This window comes from Primulina tabacum, chromosome 6 (genome assembly GCF_025594145.1).
Source record: "Primulina tabacum isolate GXHZ01 chromosome 6, ASM2559414v2, whole genome shotgun sequence".
Lineage (NCBI taxonomy): Eukaryota > Viridiplantae > Streptophyta > Magnoliopsida > Lamiales > Gesneriaceae > Primulina > Primulina tabacum.
This window is the reverse complement of record NC_134555.1, coordinates 17,509,734-17,532,723: the sequence shown is the minus strand read 5'-3', so window position 1 is coordinate 17,532,723 and position 22,990 is coordinate 17,509,734. Positions and strand designations below refer to the sequence as shown.

The 22,990-nt window shown below is 40.9% G+C and overlaps 1 protein-coding gene and 2 long non-coding RNA genes across 3 annotated transcripts; all 3 read right to left on the bottom strand.

Annotated features, from left to right (window-relative positions):
* Positions 1 to 13,532: 13,532 nt before the first annotated feature.
* Positions 13,533 to 14,981, bottom strand: LOC142548096 (uncharacterized). Its single transcript, XR_012820883.1, has 4 exons — positions 14,895 to 14,981; positions 14,776 to 14,799; positions 14,344 to 14,402; positions 13,533 to 13,802 (listed from the first exon to the last, which is right to left on the bottom strand). It is a non-coding gene; the product is annotated as an uncharacterized LOC142548096 (long non-coding RNA).
* A 558-nt stretch (positions 14,982 to 15,539) lies between these two features.
* Positions 15,540 to 16,024, bottom strand: LOC142550092 (uncharacterized). The gene is made up of 2 exons (XM_075659330.1): positions 15,784 to 16,024; positions 15,540 to 15,688 (listed from the first exon to the last, which is right to left on the bottom strand). The coding sequence occupies exons 1-2, from the start codon at positions 16,022 to 16,024 to the stop codon at positions 15,540 to 15,542; spliced, it is 390 nt and encodes a 129-aa protein (XP_075515445.1).
* A 4,495-nt stretch (positions 16,025 to 20,519) lies between these two features.
* LOC142548095 (uncharacterized) lies at positions 20,520 to 22,118 on the bottom strand. The gene is made up of 4 exons (XR_012820882.1): positions 21,849 to 22,118; positions 21,729 to 21,752; positions 21,297 to 21,355; positions 20,520 to 20,737 (listed from the first exon to the last, which is right to left on the bottom strand). It is a non-coding gene; the product is annotated as an uncharacterized LOC142548095 (long non-coding RNA).
* Positions 22,119 to 22,990: the final 872 nt, after the last annotated feature.

Sequence of the window (22,990 nt, the reverse complement as noted above, 5' to 3'; positions counted from 1 at the left end):
AGTTCTCGATTTTTCTTGCCTTCCCTCTAGCTAAGACTCAAGATTTTTCTACACTGAAAATGGATCTGAATGGTGAGGTATTTCGGTGGAGAGGGAGAGGGATTGAGTGGTTATGAAGGTGAGGAGAAGGGTGCACAATATAAGGATCATATCAAGACCAAGTCCACTCCCCTTTTGAATTTGAATTTTGAATTGATATCAAATGAGTTGGTGGATGCTTCTAGGAGGTGGTGGCCGAAATTTAGCTTGATTCTAGACTAGGATATGTCCATTTATTTAATTAAATTGTGCTCCCAAAAATCCTAGAATTATCCTACTAATTACATGCAAAGAATTGGTCAAAGTTGGTGAGTTGGAAAATGAATCTTCTAGCACTAAGGGTGGCCGAAAAATGCATGATAAAATAAAGGGAAATGTTGATTATCTAGTCAACTAATAATCCTTGAAAGCCTTACTAATCCTTTAAATAATTTAGTGAGCTAACCCCTTAATTTAATAACTTAAATGAGTTCATTTCTTAATCACCTCAAATAATTAAATTAAATCTTCAAACCTTCCTTTCTAACTTAAATGAACTTAGTTACTAGCTAAATTAACTTCTGGAAATATTTCTCGAATCTTAAATTCTATCTCAAAACTCCAGCTCCGGTCCGGCCTCACTGAAAATACTGAAATGCTAAAAATCAAACTGCTGAACTGAAATAATAAATAATTAACTTCAAATAAATGCATTTAAAATAATTATGCAATGAAGTCAATTAAATTTAAAAATCTAGAATTATGCATGGATTATACGTCTACTGATTTACGGGTTCTACAATCCTCCCCCCCTTAAATAAATTTCGTCCTCGAAATTAGAACTCACCGAATAACTCGGGGTATCGACTTCTCATCTCCGGCTCAGACTCCCACGTAGCTTCCTCCTCTGAATGGTTGAGCCATTTGACTTTGACTCGCTTAACCAACTTGTTCCGAAGTTTCTTCTCCTGTCTGTCTAGGATCTGCACGGGTCTCACCTCATAAGATAAGTTCGGAGTAAGCTGCAACGGCTCGAAATTCAGCACATGCGAAGGATTTGCCATATACTTCCTCAGCATGGAGACGTGAAAGACATTGTGTACTCCGGCCAGATTCGGCGGAAGAGCCACACGATACGCTAGCGTCCCAACTCTGTCGAGGATCTCAAACGGTCCAATGAATCTCGGACTGAGCTTCCCTTTCTTGCCAAATCTCATGACACCCTTCATAGGTGCCACTTTCACGAAGACATGATCGCCCACTGCAAACTCTAACTCTCTCCTCCGCTGATCGGCATAACTCTTCTGTCGGCTTTGAGCAGTCCTCATTCTATCACGGATCCTGACTACTACATCTGCTGCCTGCTGAACAATCTCTGGACCCAACTTTTCTCTCTCTCCTACTTCATCCCAATGAACAGGAGATCTACACTTGCGACCATACAGCGCTTCATACGGAGCCATACCTATGGACGACTGGAAACTGTTGTTATAGGTGAACTCTACCAATGGTAAGTTCGACTCCCATCTCCCAGAGAAATCAATGACGCAAGCACGGAGAAGATCCTCTAAGATTTGAATAACTCGCTCCGACTGTCCATCTGTCTGCGGATGGAAAGCTGTGCTAAACAGCAACTTCGTACCCAAAGTCGAATGCAAACTCTTCCAAAACGAGGAAGTGAATCTGGGATCTCTGTCGGATACGATAGAAACTGGAATACCGTGGAGTCGGACTATCTCTCGGATATACAGCTCTGCATACTGAACCATGGTAAAAGTCGTCTTAATAGGCAAGAAGTGCGCTGATTTGGTAAGACGATCTACAATCACCCAGATAGCATTCGATCCTCTGGCTGATCTCGGCAATCCGGTCACAAAGTCCATGGTAATGTTCTCCCACTTCCACTCGGGAATAGGAAGAGGCTTGAGCAAACCTGCTGGTCTCTGATGCTCGGCCTTCACTAACTGGCAAGTCAGGCACTCGGATACAAAACGCCTGATGTCCTCCTTCATCCCTGGCCACCAATACAATAGCTGCAGATCTTTGTACATCTTCGTACTCCCAGGGTGAATAGAGTACGGGGACGTATGGGCCTCTGATAAGATGTCTGCTCGGATAGAATCACTGCTAGGAACCCATATCCTATCTCGGTATCTAACAATACTGTCGCTGACTGTATACAAAACACTGCCCTTAGCTTCATCTCTCTTCTTCCACTGTGCCAACTGCTCATCTGCTGCCTGACCGCTGCGAATACGGTCAATAAGAGAGGACTGGATAGTCAAGGTAGATAAACGAGGAACTCTACCTCGAGGGTAAGTCTCAAGATCAAACCTCTGCATCTCGATCTGAAGAGGTTTCTGAATCGTCAAATGAGCCATCACTGCGACTTTCCTTCTCAAAGCATCCGCAACTACATTAGCTTTACCCGGGTGGTAGCTAATGTCACAATCGTAGTCTTTCACAAGCTCCAACCAACGCCTCTGACGCATGTTCAGCTCCTTCTGCGTAAAGAAATACTTGAGGCTTTTGTGGTCGGTAAAGATCTGACACTTCTCTCCATACAGATAGTGCCTCCAAATCTTCAAAGCAAAAACTACGGCCGCTAACTCCAGATCATGGATGGGGTAGTTCTTCTCGTGGATTTTCAACTGTCGAGAAGCATACGCTATCACTCTCCCATGCTGCATCAAAACTGCACCTAAACCAAGCTTCGAAGCATCGGTATAAAGGACAAACTCGCCGGGCCCTGATGGCATGGCCAAAACTGGTGCTGAAATAAGAGCTTGCTTCAAAGTATCAAAGCTCTTCTGACACTCCTCGCTCCACACAAACTTCACATTTTTCTTTGTCAGTGCTGTGAGTGGAACGGCAATAGAGGAAAATCCTTGGATGAATTTTCTGTAATATCCTGCTAGCCCAAGGAAACTGCGGATCTCGGATGCATTCTGAGGCACAACCCAATCTCTGACTGCTACAACTTTTGCGGGGTCTACCTCAATACCACTGCTAGAAACAATGTGGCCCAAGAACGCCACCTTCTCTAACCAGAATTCGCACTTACTGAACTTTGCGAATAGTTTATGTTTCTGCAATGTCTGCAACACTGTGGTCAGATGCCTGCTGTGCTCCTCCCGACTCTCTGAGTAGACGAGAATGTCATCTACGAACACTATCACAAACTGGTCGAGGTACGGCTGAAATACGCGATTCATTAGATCCATGAAGATCGCTGGCGCATTCGTCAGACCGAACGGCATCACTAGGAACTCGTAGTGGCCATAACGAGTCCTGAAAGCTGTCTTCGAGACATCAGCATCTCTCACCCTCAACTGGTGATAACCGGAACGCGGATCTATCTTGGAGAAAATCGAAGCTCCCTGCAACTGGTCAAACAGATCCTCAATCCTCGGCAGTGGGTATTTATTCTTCACTCTAACCCTGTTCAACTCCCGGTAGTCAATGCAAAGCCTCATCGTGCCATCCTTCTTTTTCACGAATAAGAATGGCGCGCCCCATGGAGAAAAGCTCGGGCGAATGAACTCCTTGTCGAGAAGTTCCTGAATCTGCTTCTTAAGCTCTGCCATCTCTGTCGGTGCTAGTCGGTACGGCGCTTTGGATATCGGAGCCGTACCTGGCATAAGCTCAATGGAAAACTCCACCTCTCTCTCTGGTGGCATACCAGAGACGTCTTCGGGAAAAACGTCTAAGAAATCTCTAACTATCGGAACATCTGAGGCTGACTGGCTGGGTTCCTCGGGGACAGATAAAAGGGTTGCTAGAAATGCCCGACACCCTCTATGCATGAGCTTCCTAGCCTGAACATAAGGAATAATGCGCGGTAAAGGAAAGTACCTGTCCGGCTCAAATAAGAACTGCTCCATTCCAGGCGGTCGGACAAGAACGGATCTCCGCTGGAAGTCTATCAACACTCTGTTCCTCAATAGCCAGTCCATCCCTAGGATGATGTCAAATTCCGGCATCGGTAGCACAATCAGATCCGCATAAACAAGATTACCGTGCAGCTCAAGGTCTATATCTCGGATAACATTGGTAGCTGCCATCTCCTCGCCTGACGGCAACACTACTGAAAAGGCTGTATCTAGCCCAATGGTCTGGATCTTGTGAAAGTTTGCAAAGATCTCCGAAATAAACGAGTGAGTGGCCCCTGAATCTATCAAGGCCTTGGTAGCGGAACCAGATATAAAAATTCTCCCTGTCAACAACATAGTCTCCGGGTTGGTTTCCGCGGCATGGAGAGCAAAAACTCTGCCTTGGGTAGGCAGATTCCTCTGAGGGCACTGCAGCAACATGTGGTCTGGACTGCCACACTTAAAACACTTTCCTGAGCCAGCCATACATGCTCCAGGATGGCGACGTGAGCACCTGGGACAGACTGGGTGCTCTTGATTCCTCGGGGCTGGGCGTCCCCGCTGCTGCTGGCCTCTGTTCCTGGGCGGTCCATGAAAAGGCCTCTTATTCTGCTGCTGATGCTGAAGAGGAGGAGGGCGGTGCGGTGCCTGGACTGGGCGCTTGCCCTGGCGATCCCTCTCGATATCCCGCAGATCCTGCTCTGCGGCTAAGGCCTTGGAGACGGCAATCTCATATGTAGCAGGGTCAGATACCCTAACATCCCGGCGCAAGATCGGCCGTAAACCCACCAGGAAGTGCATCAGCTTGGCTTTGGCATCATTCGCTATCAGGGGCACAAAGTGACAGCCCCTCTCGAACTTACGGATAAACTCCGTAACCGACATATCCCCCTGTCTCAGGCTCATGAACTCGGTGGTCAGCCTGGTGCGAACCTCCTCAGCAAAATACTTGGAGTAGAAAACTTCCGTAAAGCGGGTCCAAGAAAGTGTAGCCAAGGTCAGGGCTACCGAAGCTCCTTCCCACCATAAGCGGGCGTCTCCAGTGAACAAGTAGGTGGCACATCGGACTCGGTCTGCGTCCCCCAGCTCCATAAAATCGAAGATAACCTCGAGGGATTTGATCCATCCCTCGGCAACCATGGGGTCAGATGTCCCAGAGAATTCCTTCGGGCGCATCTTCATGAATCGCTCATAAACAGCCTCGGGCCCTGTCGGCCTGGCTGCGGCTGCGGCTACGGCTGCGGCATTGCCCCCCGCAAACTGTGCGAAGAACTGTGCCATCCCAGCTAACATCTGGGCACTCATGTCCGGTGGTGGCGGTGGAGGAGGTGGTAGGTCTCCCTCCGGTCTATGCTCCTCTCTGTCCTCTCGGCGAGGCTCCACCTCTCTGTTGCGCTCTAAAATGCGTCTAGGGGGCATACTGTTCCAACATAACCCATACGTAACTAACATGCATAATTCCATAATTTATTTTAAGTGAACTCTGAAATACTGAAAATCTGGAAGCATGCTGACAAAATAATTCATGCTATAACTGAAATGCTGAACAAAATGCTGAACTGAAAAAAACTTACAGACCAAAGGCGTGGCTTCGTGAGCTTCTCGCGGTCAGTAGTAGTGAAACCCTATACAGAACCACCGCTCTGATACCAACTGCAAAGGCCCTCTCTCTTACTTGCTTGAAAATTTGCGGAAAATTAAAAATTTTCTTTTTAAAAGAACTTAATGGCCTTGCTCATAAAATCACTGGTGAAACAAGTTCAATATTTCAAAATAATTGCAGCAGAAGAAAATCAAAGTTTTTGCCAACAACAACGATTTAAAAATATCCAACAACTAATAAAAATTGTTTGCGAAGAAAATAACAACTGCTGCTCTGAGGTCCTCGGGTGCCACTACTGCCGACCCAAGCTGGCTCACTGGTCCCCGCCCTCGGCCCTGGCCTCATCAGTACCTACAACAATCAAGTCTAGTGAGCCTAAAGACTCAGCATGCATAAATCGCAGGTAACGAGTAAAAATCTGAATTTAAAATATGCATGTGATAAAATATCCTGTCCTGAGGCATACTGAAAATAATCTGTACTGAGCAATTATAATACGTGCATAACTGAACTGGAAATCACTGTAAAAATATTTGCTCCTTGGAGCCTGTACTGAAATAACTGATAAAATTTTCTGTTGAGATTATGTTTTACGCCTGTGGCCACTGCACTAAGCTGAACTGATCGGTAACTGGCTACCGGGGAGGCTGAAACTGAACTGAGCTGGCCGGTCACTGGCGACCGGGTGGTACCATACTGAACTGATCAGTCACTGGCGACCGTATAAAATAACACTCCCACATAGTGAATGAACCACAAGCCATATCGCATAAATCTCAAAAATAATCATTTTCTATTTAATGCACGTAAAATAATTAACTGGCGTAATGAAAATTCCTGTAATTTTACCAACTGGATTGGATTGGATCGTTCCCAGGCTCGCTGCAACCTAACTGTGCCATGAAAAATATGCAATAGCTTAAACATGACCAACTATGCAATTTACGTTCGAAAGATGCGACTATGACGCCTAATGACTTCGCATTTAATCATGACTCCGAGCCAACCTGAACCGACACTGAACCCACGTATAGTCATGATTAAAATACGCTGAAAAATCATAAAATAATGTTCCTAAAATGATAGGGTCGAAATCTAGGTGGAATAGAGGCCAAAACACGAAACGCTCTTTCGAGAGTCAATTTGGCACATTGCACCGTAAATTCTCGTACGACCTCAGAAATGATCCAAATGACGAACGGTCAAAAACATGACCTTTCTAACTCAATGAGGCACTGTCCAGTCCAAGGCCATGGGCTAAAAGCCAACCAAGAACTCAAACAAGCCTTCTAAACGACACAGCAACTTGCTGTAATTTCCAGCAGCTGCGACCTTCCTTGCATCGCGTCGTTTGCGAGACTTTTGGCCATTGGGGCTTGAACCACCGACCAAAGCCTCTCCAAAACGTCCCAAGGAGTGATTTGAACCATGGCTAAGGGCCCTAGGCCAGCCACAATTCGCCTCATTCCAGCAACCACCCGAAAGTTCTCACCGAGGGCCCTCATGCGTGCGTGTGTAGTGTTTATGCTATGATCGATGTCTTGCGTCGTTCCATTGGCCATTTGATTGACCATGGCACGATCTAGACATCTAGGAGCATGATATGAACCGTGGCTAAGGGCCATAGGCCAACCAAGATCCACACCAAGCCAACCAACTCGAAGTACATGTGCTATCAAAACCGAAGGGCCGAGAGGGGAGGGGGCTGTTGTGACGTTTTGATTAAAAACCGATGAACCATGGACCAAGCCACCAAAAGGGCAACTTAGTCACGTCTTAGACATGCTAGGGAAGTGATCCAACCATGGCTATAGGCCCTTGGGGCAGCCAAGATCAGATCCAACCCCTTGACAAGAAACTGAATTTTCGAACCACATTTTTCTGCACCTAAGGGACTTGCTGTCATTCTGAATTTCCAGCAAGCATGGGGCTGGTTTGAATGGACCAACATGGTCCTAATGCATCCTACTACATGTATACAAGCCGCCTTGGGAGCCTGGAATCGAACCAATCACCTGAAACCACAAAACTCAAAAAAACGTGAAGCTTGTCATGAAAGGGCCGAAATTCTGCATGTGTGTTCCAAAATATTTTGACATGGCTCTCGATTTTTGCTTGCTAAAACGTGATCATGTACTGAAAAATAAATGATAATATGACTTGATTGAGGTTTGAAAGAAATCTAGACATGCCTGGTTTCGTTTTGAAAGAAAACGAACGAAACAACGACGACGCGGCACGGAGGAGGTGGAGCGCTTCTCTTGCTCTTTCTAGTTCTCGATTTTTCTTGCCTTCCCTCTAGCTAAGACTCAAGATTTTTCTACACTGAAAATGGATCTGAATGGTGAGGTATTTCGGTGGAGAGGGAGAGGGATTGAGTGGTTATGAAGGTGAGGAGAAGGGTGCACAATATAAGGATCATATCAAGACCAAGTCCACTCCCCTTTTGAATTTGAATTTTGAATTGATATCAAATGAGTTGGTGGATGCTTCTAGGAGGTGGTGGCCGAAATTTAGCTTGATTCTAGACTAGGATATGTCCATTTATTTAATTAAATTGTGCTCCCAAAAATCCTAGAATTATCCTACTAATTACATGCAAAGAATTGGTCAAAGTTGGTGAGTTGGAAAATGAATCTTCTAGCACTAAGGGTGGCCGAAAAATGCATGATAAAATAAAGGGAAATGTTGATTATCTAGTCAACTAATAATCCTTGAAAGCCTTACTAATCCTTTAAATAATTTAGTGAGCTAACCCCTTAATTTAATAACTTAAATGAGTTCATTTCTTAATCACCTCAAATAATTAAATTAAATCTTCAAACCTTCCTTTCTAACTTAAATGAACTTAGTTACTAGCTAAATTAACTTCTGGAAATATTTCTCGAATCTTAAATTCTATCTCAAAACTCCAGCTCCGGTCCGGCCTCACTGAAAATACTGAAATGCTAAAAATCAAACTGCTGAACCGAAATAATAAATAATTAACTTCAAATAAATGCATTTAAAATAATTATGCAATGAAATCAATTAAATTTAAAAATCTAGAATTATGCATGGATTATACGTCTACTGATTTACGGGTTCTACAATCCTCCCCCCCTTAAATAAATTTCGTCCTCGAAATTAGAACTCACCGAATAACTCGGGGTATCGACTTCTCATCTCCGGCTCAGACTCCCACGTAGCTTCCTCCTCTGAATGGTTGAGCCATTTGACTTTGACTCGCTTAACCAACTTGTTCCGAAGTTTCTTCTCCTGTCTGTCTAGGATCTGCACGGGTCTCACCTCATAAGATAAGTTCGGAGTAAGCTGCAACGGCTCGAAATTCAGCACATGCGAAGGATTTGCCATATACTTCCTCAGCATGGAGACGTGAAAGACATTGTGTACTCCGGCCAGATTCGGCGGAAGAGCCACACGATACGCTAGCGTCCCAACTCTGTCGAGGATCTCAAACGGTCCAATGTCTGTCGAGGATCTCATGGATTATACGTCTACTGATTTACGGGTTCTACAAAGACTGAGTAGGCTGCTTCGGAGATGCAGGAGTACTAGAGACCTTAGCTACTAGTGGAGCTGTAGTCCTTTCCTCAACTGGCTTATTCTGAGCAAAGTCTAGAACGAAGCCTACTGAATATTGAACAGGTTCTCCAAATGTTTGTTCTTGAGCAAGAATTTGCTCATTCATCAATCTCAATGGTCAGAGAGAATATGGTTGACATTCTGATCCTGAGCAGCAGTTGGAATCATGCCATCAAAGTTAAAATGAAGAGTTTTTATAACTGATTCCAGTTTTTGTCGTTTCAGCTGCTCAATAATGAAACCTCGGTGTCTCATAGCTTCGATCACATTCTCAGTTTTGGCAAGTTCAAACACCTTTCTTCATTCTTCACCATTTTAGTGAATGCACCTTTTGTTATGAAGAAAGTAAGAGGATGGAAAACCCGAACCTTATGCCAATCATCAAAGAAATTGTGGTTCTGCAACGAGAACCTTGTGCCATTTTACAGATGATTTGGCGTCGAGAAATTGTGGTTCTGCAACGAGTTTCCCTTTGCCTTTATCGAAAGATGAGGCAGGCATCACGGGTCGAAAAGCAGAAGACCCTGCAAAAGATTCACGAATAACAACTCCAGACGAGGGTCTGAAGGTCGGAGCTATAGAAGAGGTGGTAGCAGAAGTAATTGCTGGCTTGGTGACGGGAGCAGATACTCGCAAAGAAGACGTGGCTTCTAGAAACACTTGTCTCAACGGGACAGTGTCCAAATCAGCAACGGCTGTTGTTTTCTTGATGTGAAGCGTCGTGCAAGCCTTCTTCTTTGTAGGGGTGGCAGGGACAGATGCTTGAATAGGAGCAGCAGACTCCTCAGAAACTATTTTATCAGAATCAGTGGAGATAACCACTCTCTTTCTCTTGATATACTTCTGAGATCCTTGGACCCCAGTCTGAGCATCTCCTACCTCATTTTTCAAGGCAATGAACTCAGCAACAGATGACTTTGGCCTCAAGGCGAGAACATTATCAGCATCGGCCATAATCACATAAGAAGCGTCATGATCGTAGTTAAAGGAAAACCAGCATCCTTAAGCATTTTGCTGATTTGAACAGCAAAGCCAGAACACTTCCTCAGAACCATATCTTCAAGATTCGAAACAAGAAAGTACTTCAATCCACTTTAAATTCAGAAGTGATAGCCGGCATCACTTGGACATTCTCCTTGGTCAACTTGTCAAAAATACAGGCTTTGACCTATTGTGCTTTTTCAACAATATCAGTAAGCACCCGGTATTCCATCTTGAGTAGCTACTTGAAGCAAGAAGGAGAGAGTTCCTCTCCAGAAGCTGAGAGTTCCTTAGAAATATCATAAAATTCAGAGATAACTGAGTATGGGAGGAAGAACGTCGATCCCAGCAGTGCAGCATCGATTGAGATAGAAACATGTTGTTGCTTCATCAACTTTAGCTCTGGCATAGAAATCCATAAGGGTAGTCTTGTAGATGATAGCTGGTGCTTCCAGAAACCTTCGAAGACCAGATTTTTCTATGGCTTTGAACATGTTGACAAGATTTTCATCCTTGATTGTCAACACTGAAGCAAAATTAACTTGATAAGCATTTAGAGTATAAGCTCTAGCCATTTTTCTGCAAGTAGAAATAAGTTCGAAGTAGATTTTGCAGTAGAATGTGTATACGAGAAAAAACAGTAGCTAGTAAGCAAAAGATCTGAAAGTGTAAAGGTTAAAAGACTAAGAAAAGACGGTTAATGTCTAAAATGTACAGCCTTCAGTGAAACATAAAGACACGTGTGAATATGTTTACGGTTGAATTTGAAAAATTGAGCAGAGAGTGTCAGATACTCCAAATATTTAAAATGACTAAAAGTAGGCGGGCTGTCCAAGGCGGTTACTAAAAAAATCAGAAGAGAGTTTTTCGTCTTATGATAATATCTACTGAAAGTTATGAAGTACTGAAATAATTGCAGCATCTTGATAAAAAATAGTAGACACGTTGTTTTATCGAAAAGACAAACCGTCTTCTGCTTCTAATAAAGCACGGAAAAGGAAAAGACAGAATAAATTAATATTTCCCCTTAATTAATGCAACTAATAAATGCAAAAGATACGATATCTGAGGGAATAACAAGTGACTCTTGATATTCATGCAAGATGTGACCGGTTGGACGTCCCTTTAGCTTCCCAAGACTCTATATAAATACCTGCAATCTCACAAGTTAAAATAAGAACTCAGATAATAAAACAAAAATGGATGATGCAGGTATGTTCTCGGAGTCTTCTCCAGAGACTGATTCAGTAGAGGAAATGCAAGGACACTTTCCAGCTTCTCGTAAGATGATGTCTGAAGACATCATTTTTCAAAATATGAAGTCTTGGAAGAAATTCCTTGGCCTGTAATATGAACAATCAGTTAGATTGTTTTTTTTTTATTAGGGTTAAGCTGCGGAATCATCCCGTTCAACAACCATGATCATGCAAAGAGAGGGGATACCAGCAGAGCTTATTTAGGTTCCTGCTGAAGTACTTTGCAGTACTTCAAGCTATTGATATCAACAAAATGTAATAGATAGGACATTGTAATGCATCTGGTTTTATGAATGAAATATTCAATTTTGTCATATTTCTGTTTATCTACTGCTTTTACTTAACGCAAATAAGTGAATAAACAAGTAACAAGAAATAAACAGAAGGAAGAGTGAGAAAAAATTAGTCTAAAAAATTTAATGCTCGATGACTCCTCGTCTTCCTCAAGTCTTTTCTATAAATACAGATGACTTCTGCTTATAATGACAATAGTATTCCAATGGATTGTGAAAGCTGTACTCATGTTCCTTTTCCTTTCTGGACACCTCTACTTCTGCAAGAATTAAAGAGTTGTGCAGAAGACTTCATTTTTGACGAGGTTATGTCCATTTGGACTATTGCTCATGATCTCCAGGAAATCAACACCGGAGAATTTTCTGCTTCTGCCTGACAGAGGTCACTAGGAAGAAGGTTCAAAAGGCTTGCTCGAGTTGATCACATATCCGAGCTGGTCAAGGATGATGTGCTGAACCACATGCTGCTGTCAAGAGAGTTGGAGTGGCTTGACCTTTTCACCAATTCTGAAAACTTACGGAATATTAGGAGTAATGATTTGAATATCTGGTTTAGAATGTGGCAATATGCTATAGAAAGAAGTTTGAATCAAGTTGTAAGATGTCGATTTCATTGTTAATAAAATAACAGTAGTTACAACTAATTGTCTCCTTTTCTTATGAACTCACTGATATTAGATGAGAAACAAATAATTGACAGCAATTAATAGACTGATGGCAACAATGTATTCAAGTTAAATCAAACCAAGAACATTTAGAAAGTAAGAAAACTTATGCTCAGGCAGAGGCTTTGTAAAGATGTCTACTGCTTGTTGATAAGTAGAAACATATTCTAGACGAATGTCCTTCTTCTATACATGATCTCTAATAAAATGGTGTCTGATATCTATGTGCTTTGTTCTGGAATGAAGTACTGAATTTTGCGTGATTGCTATAGCACTGGTATTGTCACAAAAGATAGGTGATTCTGAAGCTTGAACTCCATAGTCTTTAAGTTATTGTTGTATCCACAGTATTTGAGAGCAGCAGCTTCCAGCGGCAAGATATTCTGCTTCTGCAGTAGAGGTTGCTATGGTAGTCTGCTTTCTACTAAACCAGGAGATTAGCCTATCACCAAGAAATTGACAAAAACAACTTGTGCTTTTGCTGTCGAATTTGCAACCTGCATAATCAGCATTTTAATATCCAATAAAATTGAAAGATGAATCATTAGGATACCATAAGCCAACATTTTGAGTGCCTTTCAAATATTTCAGTATACGCTTAGCAACAATGTAATGTGACTGCTTAGGGTTAGATTGAAATCTTGCACAAATACACATAGCAAACATAATATAAGGTATATTGGAAGTAAGATATAATAGGGAACCAATAAGACCACAATACTGAGTTATCCCTACTGAAATTCCATTTTAATCCATATCAAGTTTAGTAGATGAGCTCATAGGAGTAGAAGCAGCAGAGCATGTTTCCATGCCAAACTTTTTCAGAAGTTCCATAGTATACTTAGCTTGATTTAAAAAGATTCCAGTATCAAGTTGCTTGATCTGCAGTCCTAGGAAGATGTTAATTCTCCCATCATGCTCATTTCAAATTGTTTCTGCATCAGTTTGGAGAACTTTACACATGATTTGTGGTTAGTTGACCCAAAGATAATGTCATCAACATAAATTTGAACAACAGAATGTGCTTATTCTTAACTAAAGTGAACGGAGTTTTATCTACTGTGCCAATAGTAAAATCATGATTAACAAGAAATTGTGAATGTGGAAGCCCATGCTCCTGATTAACGTTTAATGACCAAACAACCAGGATTTATTAATGTAAACAGCGAAAGTGATTAAAATCTTTCCTTCTGGGCCAATGGAAATTTCGGCATGACCCCCCCGTAAATAGGACATCCCAAAAATTTCCAAACAACACAAACAACATTTATATACTCGAAATAAAGTCATAACACCAATTCACAAACCTAAAGCCGCACTGGCCAGGACTAGCATATACAGAGCCGACAAGGCTCGCTCACACAACAACAATCCAAAACATCGTAAAAATAACAGTACAGCTACACAGGGCATTCCCTGGCAAAGTATGACTCCATAATATAATATCTGGGAACTCTCAATCACAATCCAACTACTGGCACCGCTACCTGACGCTCCACCAGACGCGTCAAATCCTCCTGGATAACCTGCTATGGCATCAAAAAAAACAACAACATAAAAAGAATCGAGGGGTCGGGCCCCAGTACGACGAACCAGTAATATTACGACAAATATAATTGACATGAAATAACATCAAGTAAAATGTGATGCAATGCAATGTAATGCAATGCGTGAAAGGTAACAACCGATAACGGATACCAAATGGAGTCCAAATGAATCGCATCAACAACAGTAACAGTGGCCATCCGTGCCAGGAACCTCGCAACGCAACATCAAGTCGCCACTCATCCATGCACGTAGCATCGAGGGTACGGGAGCTACCCGCTCAACTTTCATGCAAGTCATCAGGAGTGCTAGTCCTACCCACCCGCTCCATCGATGACGCAACAACTCGATAGATCAATATCAATAGCAATCAAAGGTGTCAAGCACTAATAGTATCAACTCAAATAAATGCATGAATGCAATCACGTATTCACAGAAGCACATAAAGCACACCACAACTCATTACAAAGTATTCAACGTCATCTCACATCATATAGACGTCATAATAAAACAGTTCATGCGTACCTCAACTGATACCTAATTTACCACCGAAATATCTTAAGGATTTTTCGTAGAATCCAATCCTGTGGCAAATAATACATTTCATATCAAATTCCATTTATTTTTCTATTATTTGACAATTTAGCCTAAAATTCCAAAAATTCTTAATTTAGGCTTTACAATTTCTAAAACTCACTGCAAAGTCAAATATAACGATTTATTTAACTTAATAAACCTAAATTCCTCAATAATATACAACTTGAAATTTCGAAAATTCAATCGTACCGAATCTGAAAATTTCAATATTTTCTAGGAATTTCAAAAATTTTCATTTTTTATTTCTAATGCTATAAACACATCCCAATAACGATTTAACATTTCAAAATCATAAATTCCCAAATTAATAAGCTAAATTCGAAATATTATCTACTTAAATTTCGAAAATTAGCTTAATACCTCCAATCGGCTCCGATATAGCACCTACAATCAATAATCCAATTTAAATTAATAATGGTACCAAATTTAATCCAAAAATGGAACAACCCTTAAACAATTTCTGTTATCATGATTTGTACCTCAATATATATACCAAAAGGAAGCCTACAACCCAGAGAACAAAAGCCCTCAAATGAATTTTTGAACTCCGGCGACGTACAGCGAAGATTTAACGGCGAAAGAAGCGGTGGTTTCCGACGAATTTTCGGAAGTCGCGAGTTTTCTTAGCAAAAATGGTATCAATGGTAGCTCTTTTCGAGAGGATTCTGAATATGTATTTAGTTTAATTTTTGGGTGATCGGAGTGGCAATAATCGACGGATGAAGTTTTGAGAAGAATAAAGAAAACTTCGGCAGAGAAGGAAATTGATGATTATCATTTCTTTTTCCTTTTTTTTTTAACTTACTTACTAAATGGGCTGGGCTTGGGGTTTTAGTTTGGGCATAGGGAAATGGGCTCTCACATTCTCCCCTACTAATAAAAGATTTCGTCTTCGAAATCTAGCATATACAACATTTATACAAAAGTGGTTTATAAAAATTTACCACTGATAGTACATAGGGAAATCAGAATATATGGAATAATTTATTACATTTTCAAAAAAATGAGGCCAATTCTAACGCATCTTAGCCTCTAATTCCCATGTAGCTTCTTCTCTCCCATGTCCACTCCACTGCACCATAACCAGTGGTATCGTCTTATTCCTAAGTTGCTTTTCTTTACGATCAAGAATTTGCACTGGATGCAACATAGCTAAGGGAACTATCGAACTCCACCTCATCAGTCCTCAAGACATGAGAAGGATCTGGCTCGTACTTTCGTAACATAGATACATGAAACACATCATATATCGCAGACAAACTCTGCGGCAAGTCTAAACGATAAGCCAACGTGCCAATTCTCTCAACAATCGCATATGGGTCAATATAATGCGGAGCTAGCTTCCTTTGCGCCCAAATCTCATAGTACCACGAAACGGTGATACTTTCAAGAAAACCTGGTCGCCAACCTGAAATTCTAAAGGCCTACGCCTTTTATTATCATAACTGGCTTGACGATCTTGCGCTGCTTTCATTTGTTTCCTGATCATTTCAACATTTTCTTTCATTTCTTGAACAAATTCTGGCATTGACATTTGTCGTTCTCCTACATCTTCCCAACATATCGGAGATCTACACTTTCTGTCGTATAGATCTTCAAATGGTGCCATCCCGATGGTTGCTTGGAAGCTATTATTGTAAGAGAATTCAACAAGTGACAATGATTCCTGTCAACCACCACTATAATCCATCACGACTGCTCGCAACATGTCCTCGAGTGTCTGAATGGTCCTCTGTGACTGACAATCTGTTTGTCGGTGATATGCAGTGCTCATTGCCAACTTTGAACCCAATGCTGATTGCAAACTACCCCAAAACTTCGAAGCAAACCTGGGATCATGATCTAATACTATGGTTACAGGCACACCATGTAATCTCACTACATGATCGATGTACATTTTTGCCATTTTCTTATAAGTACAAGTACGATCATAAGGAATATAATGGGCTGATTTAGACAATCTATCCACAATCACCCAAATCGCATCACAGCCACGATTAGAACGAGGTAGGAGTGTGACAAAATACATAGCAATGTGCTCCCAATTCCACTGTGCCACTTCAAGACTATGTAACATACCACCAGGTCTCATTCTCTCAGCTTTAACATGTTGGCACGTCAAACATTTAGCCACAAAGTCCGAAATCTCTTTCTTCATACCTTCCCACCAGTAATGGGATTTCAAGATATGATACATCTTTCTGATTCCAGGATGAACACTATGTTGACTACAATGAGCTTCTCGAAGTATAGCTTCTTTTAAGTCTATCAAATTCGGAACCACGAGTCTACCATTATAGCGCAGACATCCATTTGAAGCAACACTGAACTTGTCTGATTGACTTGTCTGAGTCAATTCTTTCAATTTATGAACATGCGGATCATTCTTTATTTTTAGAAACAATATGTGGTTCAACTTGAATAGTTGAAACTATAAAGTAGTCGCCCTTAGACTGATAAGTCCATCATGAAGTTCCCAAATGCTCATGAACTTTTGAAATAGTCAAAGATGCCAACATTTTAGGCTGAACCTTCCTGCTCAGAGCATCTGGAACTTGATTCATTTGTCCTGGTTGGTACTGAATCTCACAATCAAAGTCCTTAAGCAATTCCAACCATCGACGATGTCTCATATTCAAGTCAGACTGTGTGAAAAGATACTTCAGACTCTTGAGATCAAAATAAATCACAAATTGTTCTCCGTACAGATAATGATGCCATATCTTTAATGCAAATACAATGGCAGCTAACTCCAAATCATGAACTGGATATCGAGTCTCATGTGGCTTCAACTGACGAGATGCATACGCAATCACTCGCCCATTTTGCATCAAAACACAACCCAGTCCATTTAGAGAAGCACCTGTACAAACAACAAATCTACCTGAGTCTGAAGGCAAAGCTAGCACTGGAGATGTGGTTAACTTTTCTTTCAAAGTCCGAAAACTAGACTCACATTCTGTACTCCATACAAAACATCGATCTTTCTGTGTAAACTATGTCATAGGCCTCGCTATTCTAGAAAATCGCTCAATCAAACGCCTCTAATACCCATCTAATCCCAAAAAGCTTCGAATCTCCGACACATTTGTTGGTTTAGGCCAGTTGATAACAGCTTCAACTTTACTAGGATCAACAGATACTCTTTGTGCTGATATAACATGGCCTAAAAATAAAACTATATCCAAACAGAACTCACACTTAGAAAATTTGGCATACAATTGCGCTTCTCTGAGTGTTTGGAGGACTAATTTCAAATGTTTTTCGTGCTCTTTCTTTGACATGGAATAAATCAAGATGTAATCAATAAATACGATCACAAATTTATCTTTGAATTCCCGGAATACATGATTCATTAAATCCATAAAAACCGCTGGAGCATTAATCAAACCAAACGACACGACTAGGAATTCATAGTGTCCATAACGTGTCCGAAATGCTATCTTAGGAACATCTTCCTCTCGGACTCTAAGCTGATGGTATCCGGAACCAAGATCAATCTTGGAATACACAGAAGTACCCTGCAACTGATCAAACAGGTCGTCAATACACGGCAGAGGATACTTATTCTTCATAGTAGCCCGGTTTAACTGTCAATAATCGCCACACATTCTCATTGTTCCGTCTTTCTTCTTTACAAACAATACTGGAGCTCCCCAAGGCGACATACAGGGTCTGATATATCCTTTTTCCAGTAAATCCTGAAGCTGTTCTTTGAGTTCTTTCAACTTTTCCGGGGCTAAACGATATGGTGCTCTAGAAATAGGATTTGTCTCTGGCATCAATTCAATGCTAAGATCTATTTCCCTTTGAGGCGGAAAACCTGGAATCTCATCATACATTTGGAAAATTTTTGACAACGGGAATGTCTGAAACTTTCAATTGTTCTTCCCGTGTTACATCAAGAGCATAAATAAAAAATCCTTCATTTCCGATTGACAACAACCTGAACATTTTCAATTTAGATACTAATGAAATTCGAGACTGTGAATCAAAACCATAAAAATTCCATTTGCTACAATAATATGGTCTAAATCTGACAACTCCATGGAAACAATCCACAATGGCTCGATAATTCGTCAACACATCCATACCCAGAATACAGTCAAAATCAATCATGGCAAATTTGATTAGATTTGTTATCATAATATTACCCTCAAATCTAATCACACAGTTCAAAACTATCTCACGGGACATCAAATATACACCGGAAGGAGTAGCAACTGACACACTATCCAACAAAGGAATAGTAGCAATCTCATGCTCATCAACAAATGCAACAGATAAAAATGAATGAGATGCTCCTGTGTCTATCTATATGCGTGCAGGATAGTAAAAAAAAATAACAAATACCTGCAATCACTCCTCCTGGTGCATCCTGAGCCTGGTCCTGAGTCAAAGCATGGACATGGGCTTGTTTTGGCCCTGGAAATGGCTGCTGAATAGGACCTTTGGGAGGTGGGTAACTAGACTGCTGAAATGATTGGGTAGGAGCATATGGTCTACAGATTGGTCCACGGGGAACTTGACCAAACTGTTGTGGCTGGAACTGTTGTCTCCCAGCATTAGGAAGTACCCTGGCGTAATGTCCAACCTTACCACAGTTATGACAAGTCCCCTGAACTCCTACACATTGCGCGCTAAAATGTCGACCACCACATCGGTCACAATGCACAGTGCTAGACGACCCAATAGAACCCCTCGTGCGCTGCCTGAACTGGAGGAGCTGGATTGAGACTTCTTCTTGAATTGCTTTCCTTTTACCTTGTACTTCTGTTGTTTGGGTTGTTGGTATGACTTTACAGGCTGGTATGGAGGTAAATCCACTGGCATCGGCATACTACTCCCAGATCCCTGAGAAACAGATGATGGACCTGGATGTGGGTCTCCTCTGAGCAAACTTGCTTCAATTTTCTTTGCCTTTTCCACTGCTTGAATAGACGTATTAGACGATCCAGTCATTACCAAAGTATGAACAGTCCGCTGCAACCCGTGCAGAAAAAGTGATAGTTTAGCCTGATCATTCCTAGCAACATGTGTAACATAGGGCAAAAGAGCAGAAAACTGTGAAGCATATTCCACCACTGATTTGTTGCCCTGCACCAACTGATTGAACTCTTCTTCTTTAGCAGCATAATATGATGGTGGTGCATATTCTTGGGTAAAGTTAGCACGAAAAGCATCCCAAGTAATAATTTCACCAGAGTCCTTCATTGCTTCCTCTATGGCTTCCCACCAGAGTTGTGCTCGGTCTTTAAGTTGGTAGATGGCAAGCTTCAATCTAATATCTTTGGAATACTCCAACAAATTAAATAAATGATTTATACTTTTCAGCCAGCCTGCTGCTTTTTCTCCGCTCTCGTTGCCAAAGAATTTTGAGGGACATAATTCTTGGAACTGAGAAATTATTAACTGCATTCCTCCAACTTTCCGTGTCAGCTGTTCCACTTCTTGCTCAATCGCTACCTGTCTAGCTCCAGGTCTTTCAGTTCGAGGAGGTTCCTGGTTCAATTCTTCTTCAACATTTTGAGCGACTTGTCCTCGAGGTCGACCACGTCTACCTCTAATGATATCCGCAAGTCCTCGAACATTTTGCGCCTCAGATTCCTGTGCTATTTCTTTTCCTTTTCTACCTCTTCCTCCAGGTGCCATTCTACAAGACACGAGGATTAAATTCACAGGCAGATAACAGGTAAATGAAAGTTATAGGCAATTTCTAGACTACATACCATGTCTAATCAGCTAGTCGTTCTAACGCAGTTAAATTCAAGCAAATCATACCAAATAATTTAAATAAGAGAAAATAGTCAAACACATGCACAATCATGTTATTTGTGTCTAGACTCAAGTTCCCTAGACTCTAATTCGAGCATATCCCAGTTACGCTCTGATACCAACTGCGAAGGCCCGTGCTCCTGATTAACGTTTAATGACCAAACAACCAGGAGTTATTAATGTAAACAGCGAAAGCGATTAAAAATTTTCCTTTTGGCCCAATAGAAATTTCGACATGACCCCTCCCCCCCGTAAGTAGGACATCCCAAAAATTTCCAAACAACATTTATAAACTCGAAATAAAGTCATAATATTAATTCACAAACCTATAGCCGCACGGGCCAGGACTAGCATATACAGAGCCGACAAGGCTCGCTCACACAACAACAATCCAAAACATCGTAAAAATAACAGTACAGCTACACAGGGCATTTCCTGGCAAAAATATGACTCCATAATATAATATCTGGGAACTCTCAATCACAATCCAACTACTGGGCACCGCTACCTGACGCTCCACCAGACGCGTCAAATCCTCCTGGATAACCTGCTATGTCATCAAAAACAACCACAACATAAAAAGAATCGAGGGGTCGGGCCCCAGTACGACGAACCAGTAATATTACGACAAATATAACTGACATGAAATAACATCAAGTAAAATGCGATGCAGCGCAATGTAATGCAATGCGTGAAAGGTAACAACCGATAACAGATACCAAACGGAGTCCAAATGAATCGCATCAACAACAGTAATAGTGACCACCCGCGCCAGGAACGTAGCAACGCAACATCAAGTCGCCACTCATCCATGCACGTAGCATCGGGGGTAAGGGAGCTACCCGCTCAGCCCTCATGCAAGTCATCAGAAGTGCTAGTCCTACCCATCCGCTCCATCGATGACGCAACAACTCGATAAATCAATATCAATAGCAATCAAAGGTGTCAAGGCTCAAAATGCTATGCACTAATAGTATCAACTCAAATAAATGCATGAATGCAATCACATATTCACAGAAGCACATAAAGCACACCACAACTCATTACAAAGTACTCAACATCATCTCACATCATATAGACGTCATAATAAAATAATTTATGCGTACCTCAACTGATACCTAATTTACAACCGAAATATCTTAAGGATTTTTCGCAGAATCCAATCCTGTGGCAAATAATACATTTCATATCAAATTCCATTTATTTTTCTATTATTTGACAATTTAGCCTAAAATTCCAAAAATTATTAATTTAGGCTTTACAATTTTTAAAACTCACTGCAAAGTCAAATATAACGATTTATTTAACTTAATAAACCTAAATTCCTCAATAATATACAACTTGAAATTTCGAAAATTCAATCTTACCGAATCTGAAAATTTCAATATTTTCTATGAATTTCCAAAATTTTCATTTTCTATTTCTAATGCTATAAACACATCCCAATAACGATTTAACATTTCAAAATCATAAATTCCCAAATTAATAAGCTAAATTCGAAATGTTATCTACTTAAATTTCAAAAATTAGCTTAATACCTCCAATCGGCTCCGATATAGCACCTACAATCAATAATCCAATATATATTAATATTGGTAACCAATTTTAATCCAAAAATGGAACAACCCTTAAACAATTTCTGTTATAATGATTTGTACCTCAATATATATACCAAAAGGAAGCCTACAACCCAAAGAACAAAAGCCCTCAATGAATTTTCGAACTCCGGCGACGTACAGCGAAGATTTAACGGCGAATGAGGCGGTGGTTTCCGACGGATTTTCGGAAGTCGCGATTTTTCTTAGAAAAAATGGTATCAATGGATAGCTCTTGTCGAGAGGATTCCGAATATGTATTTAGTTTAATTTTTGGGCAATCGGAGTGGCAATAATCGATGGATGAAGTTTTGAGAAGAATAAAGAAAACTTCGGCAGATCATACGGGAGAGGGAAGAAAATTGATGATTATCATTTCTTTTTCCTTTTTTTTTTTAACTTACTTACTAAATGGGTTGGGCTTGGGTTTTAGTTTGGGCTTGGGGAAATGGGCTCTCACAATGAAAGTGTGTCATACCAAGCTCAAGGGGCATGTTTTAAACAATACAGGGCTTTGTGTAATTTAAATACATGATTTGGTAAGAAATGATCGTTAAAACCCAGAGGTTGTTCAACGTAGACTTCTTCTTGTAGTATGCCATTTAAGAAGGCACTTTTCACGTCCATCTGATAAACTTTGATATTTTTGAAAGCAGCAAAGGCTATGAATATTCTGATTGCTTCAAGCCTTGCTACTGGTGCATAGGTTTCATCATAGTCTATCCCTTCTTCTTATCTAAAACCTTGAGCAACCAGTCTTGCTTTATTTCTGACCATAGTGCCTTCTTCATTTAGTTTGTTTCTGAACACCCACCATGTTCCAATAACAGCTTGATGAGTTGGTCTAGGTACGAGAAACCAAACTTCATTTCTCTTAAATTGATTCAGCTCTTCTTGCATAGCTTCAATCCAAATGTGATCCAGAAGAGCTTCTTCAATTTTCTTTGGTTCATCCTAGGAGATAAAGGTAGCAAGCATATATTCATTAATCATTTGACTTCTGGTTCTTAATGGAGCTACATGATTACCAATATCCAAAGATGAAGGATGAGATTTCCTCCAAACAAAAGGGTTTATAGAGATTTCTTCCTGGTTTGATGGATTTGAATCGGGCTCAACTAAAACAGTAGCAGGTTCTGGAATGTTTACTTCTGGTTCTGGTAAATCTTGTGTATGATCAATTGGTTCTATCAGAAGAATGTCTG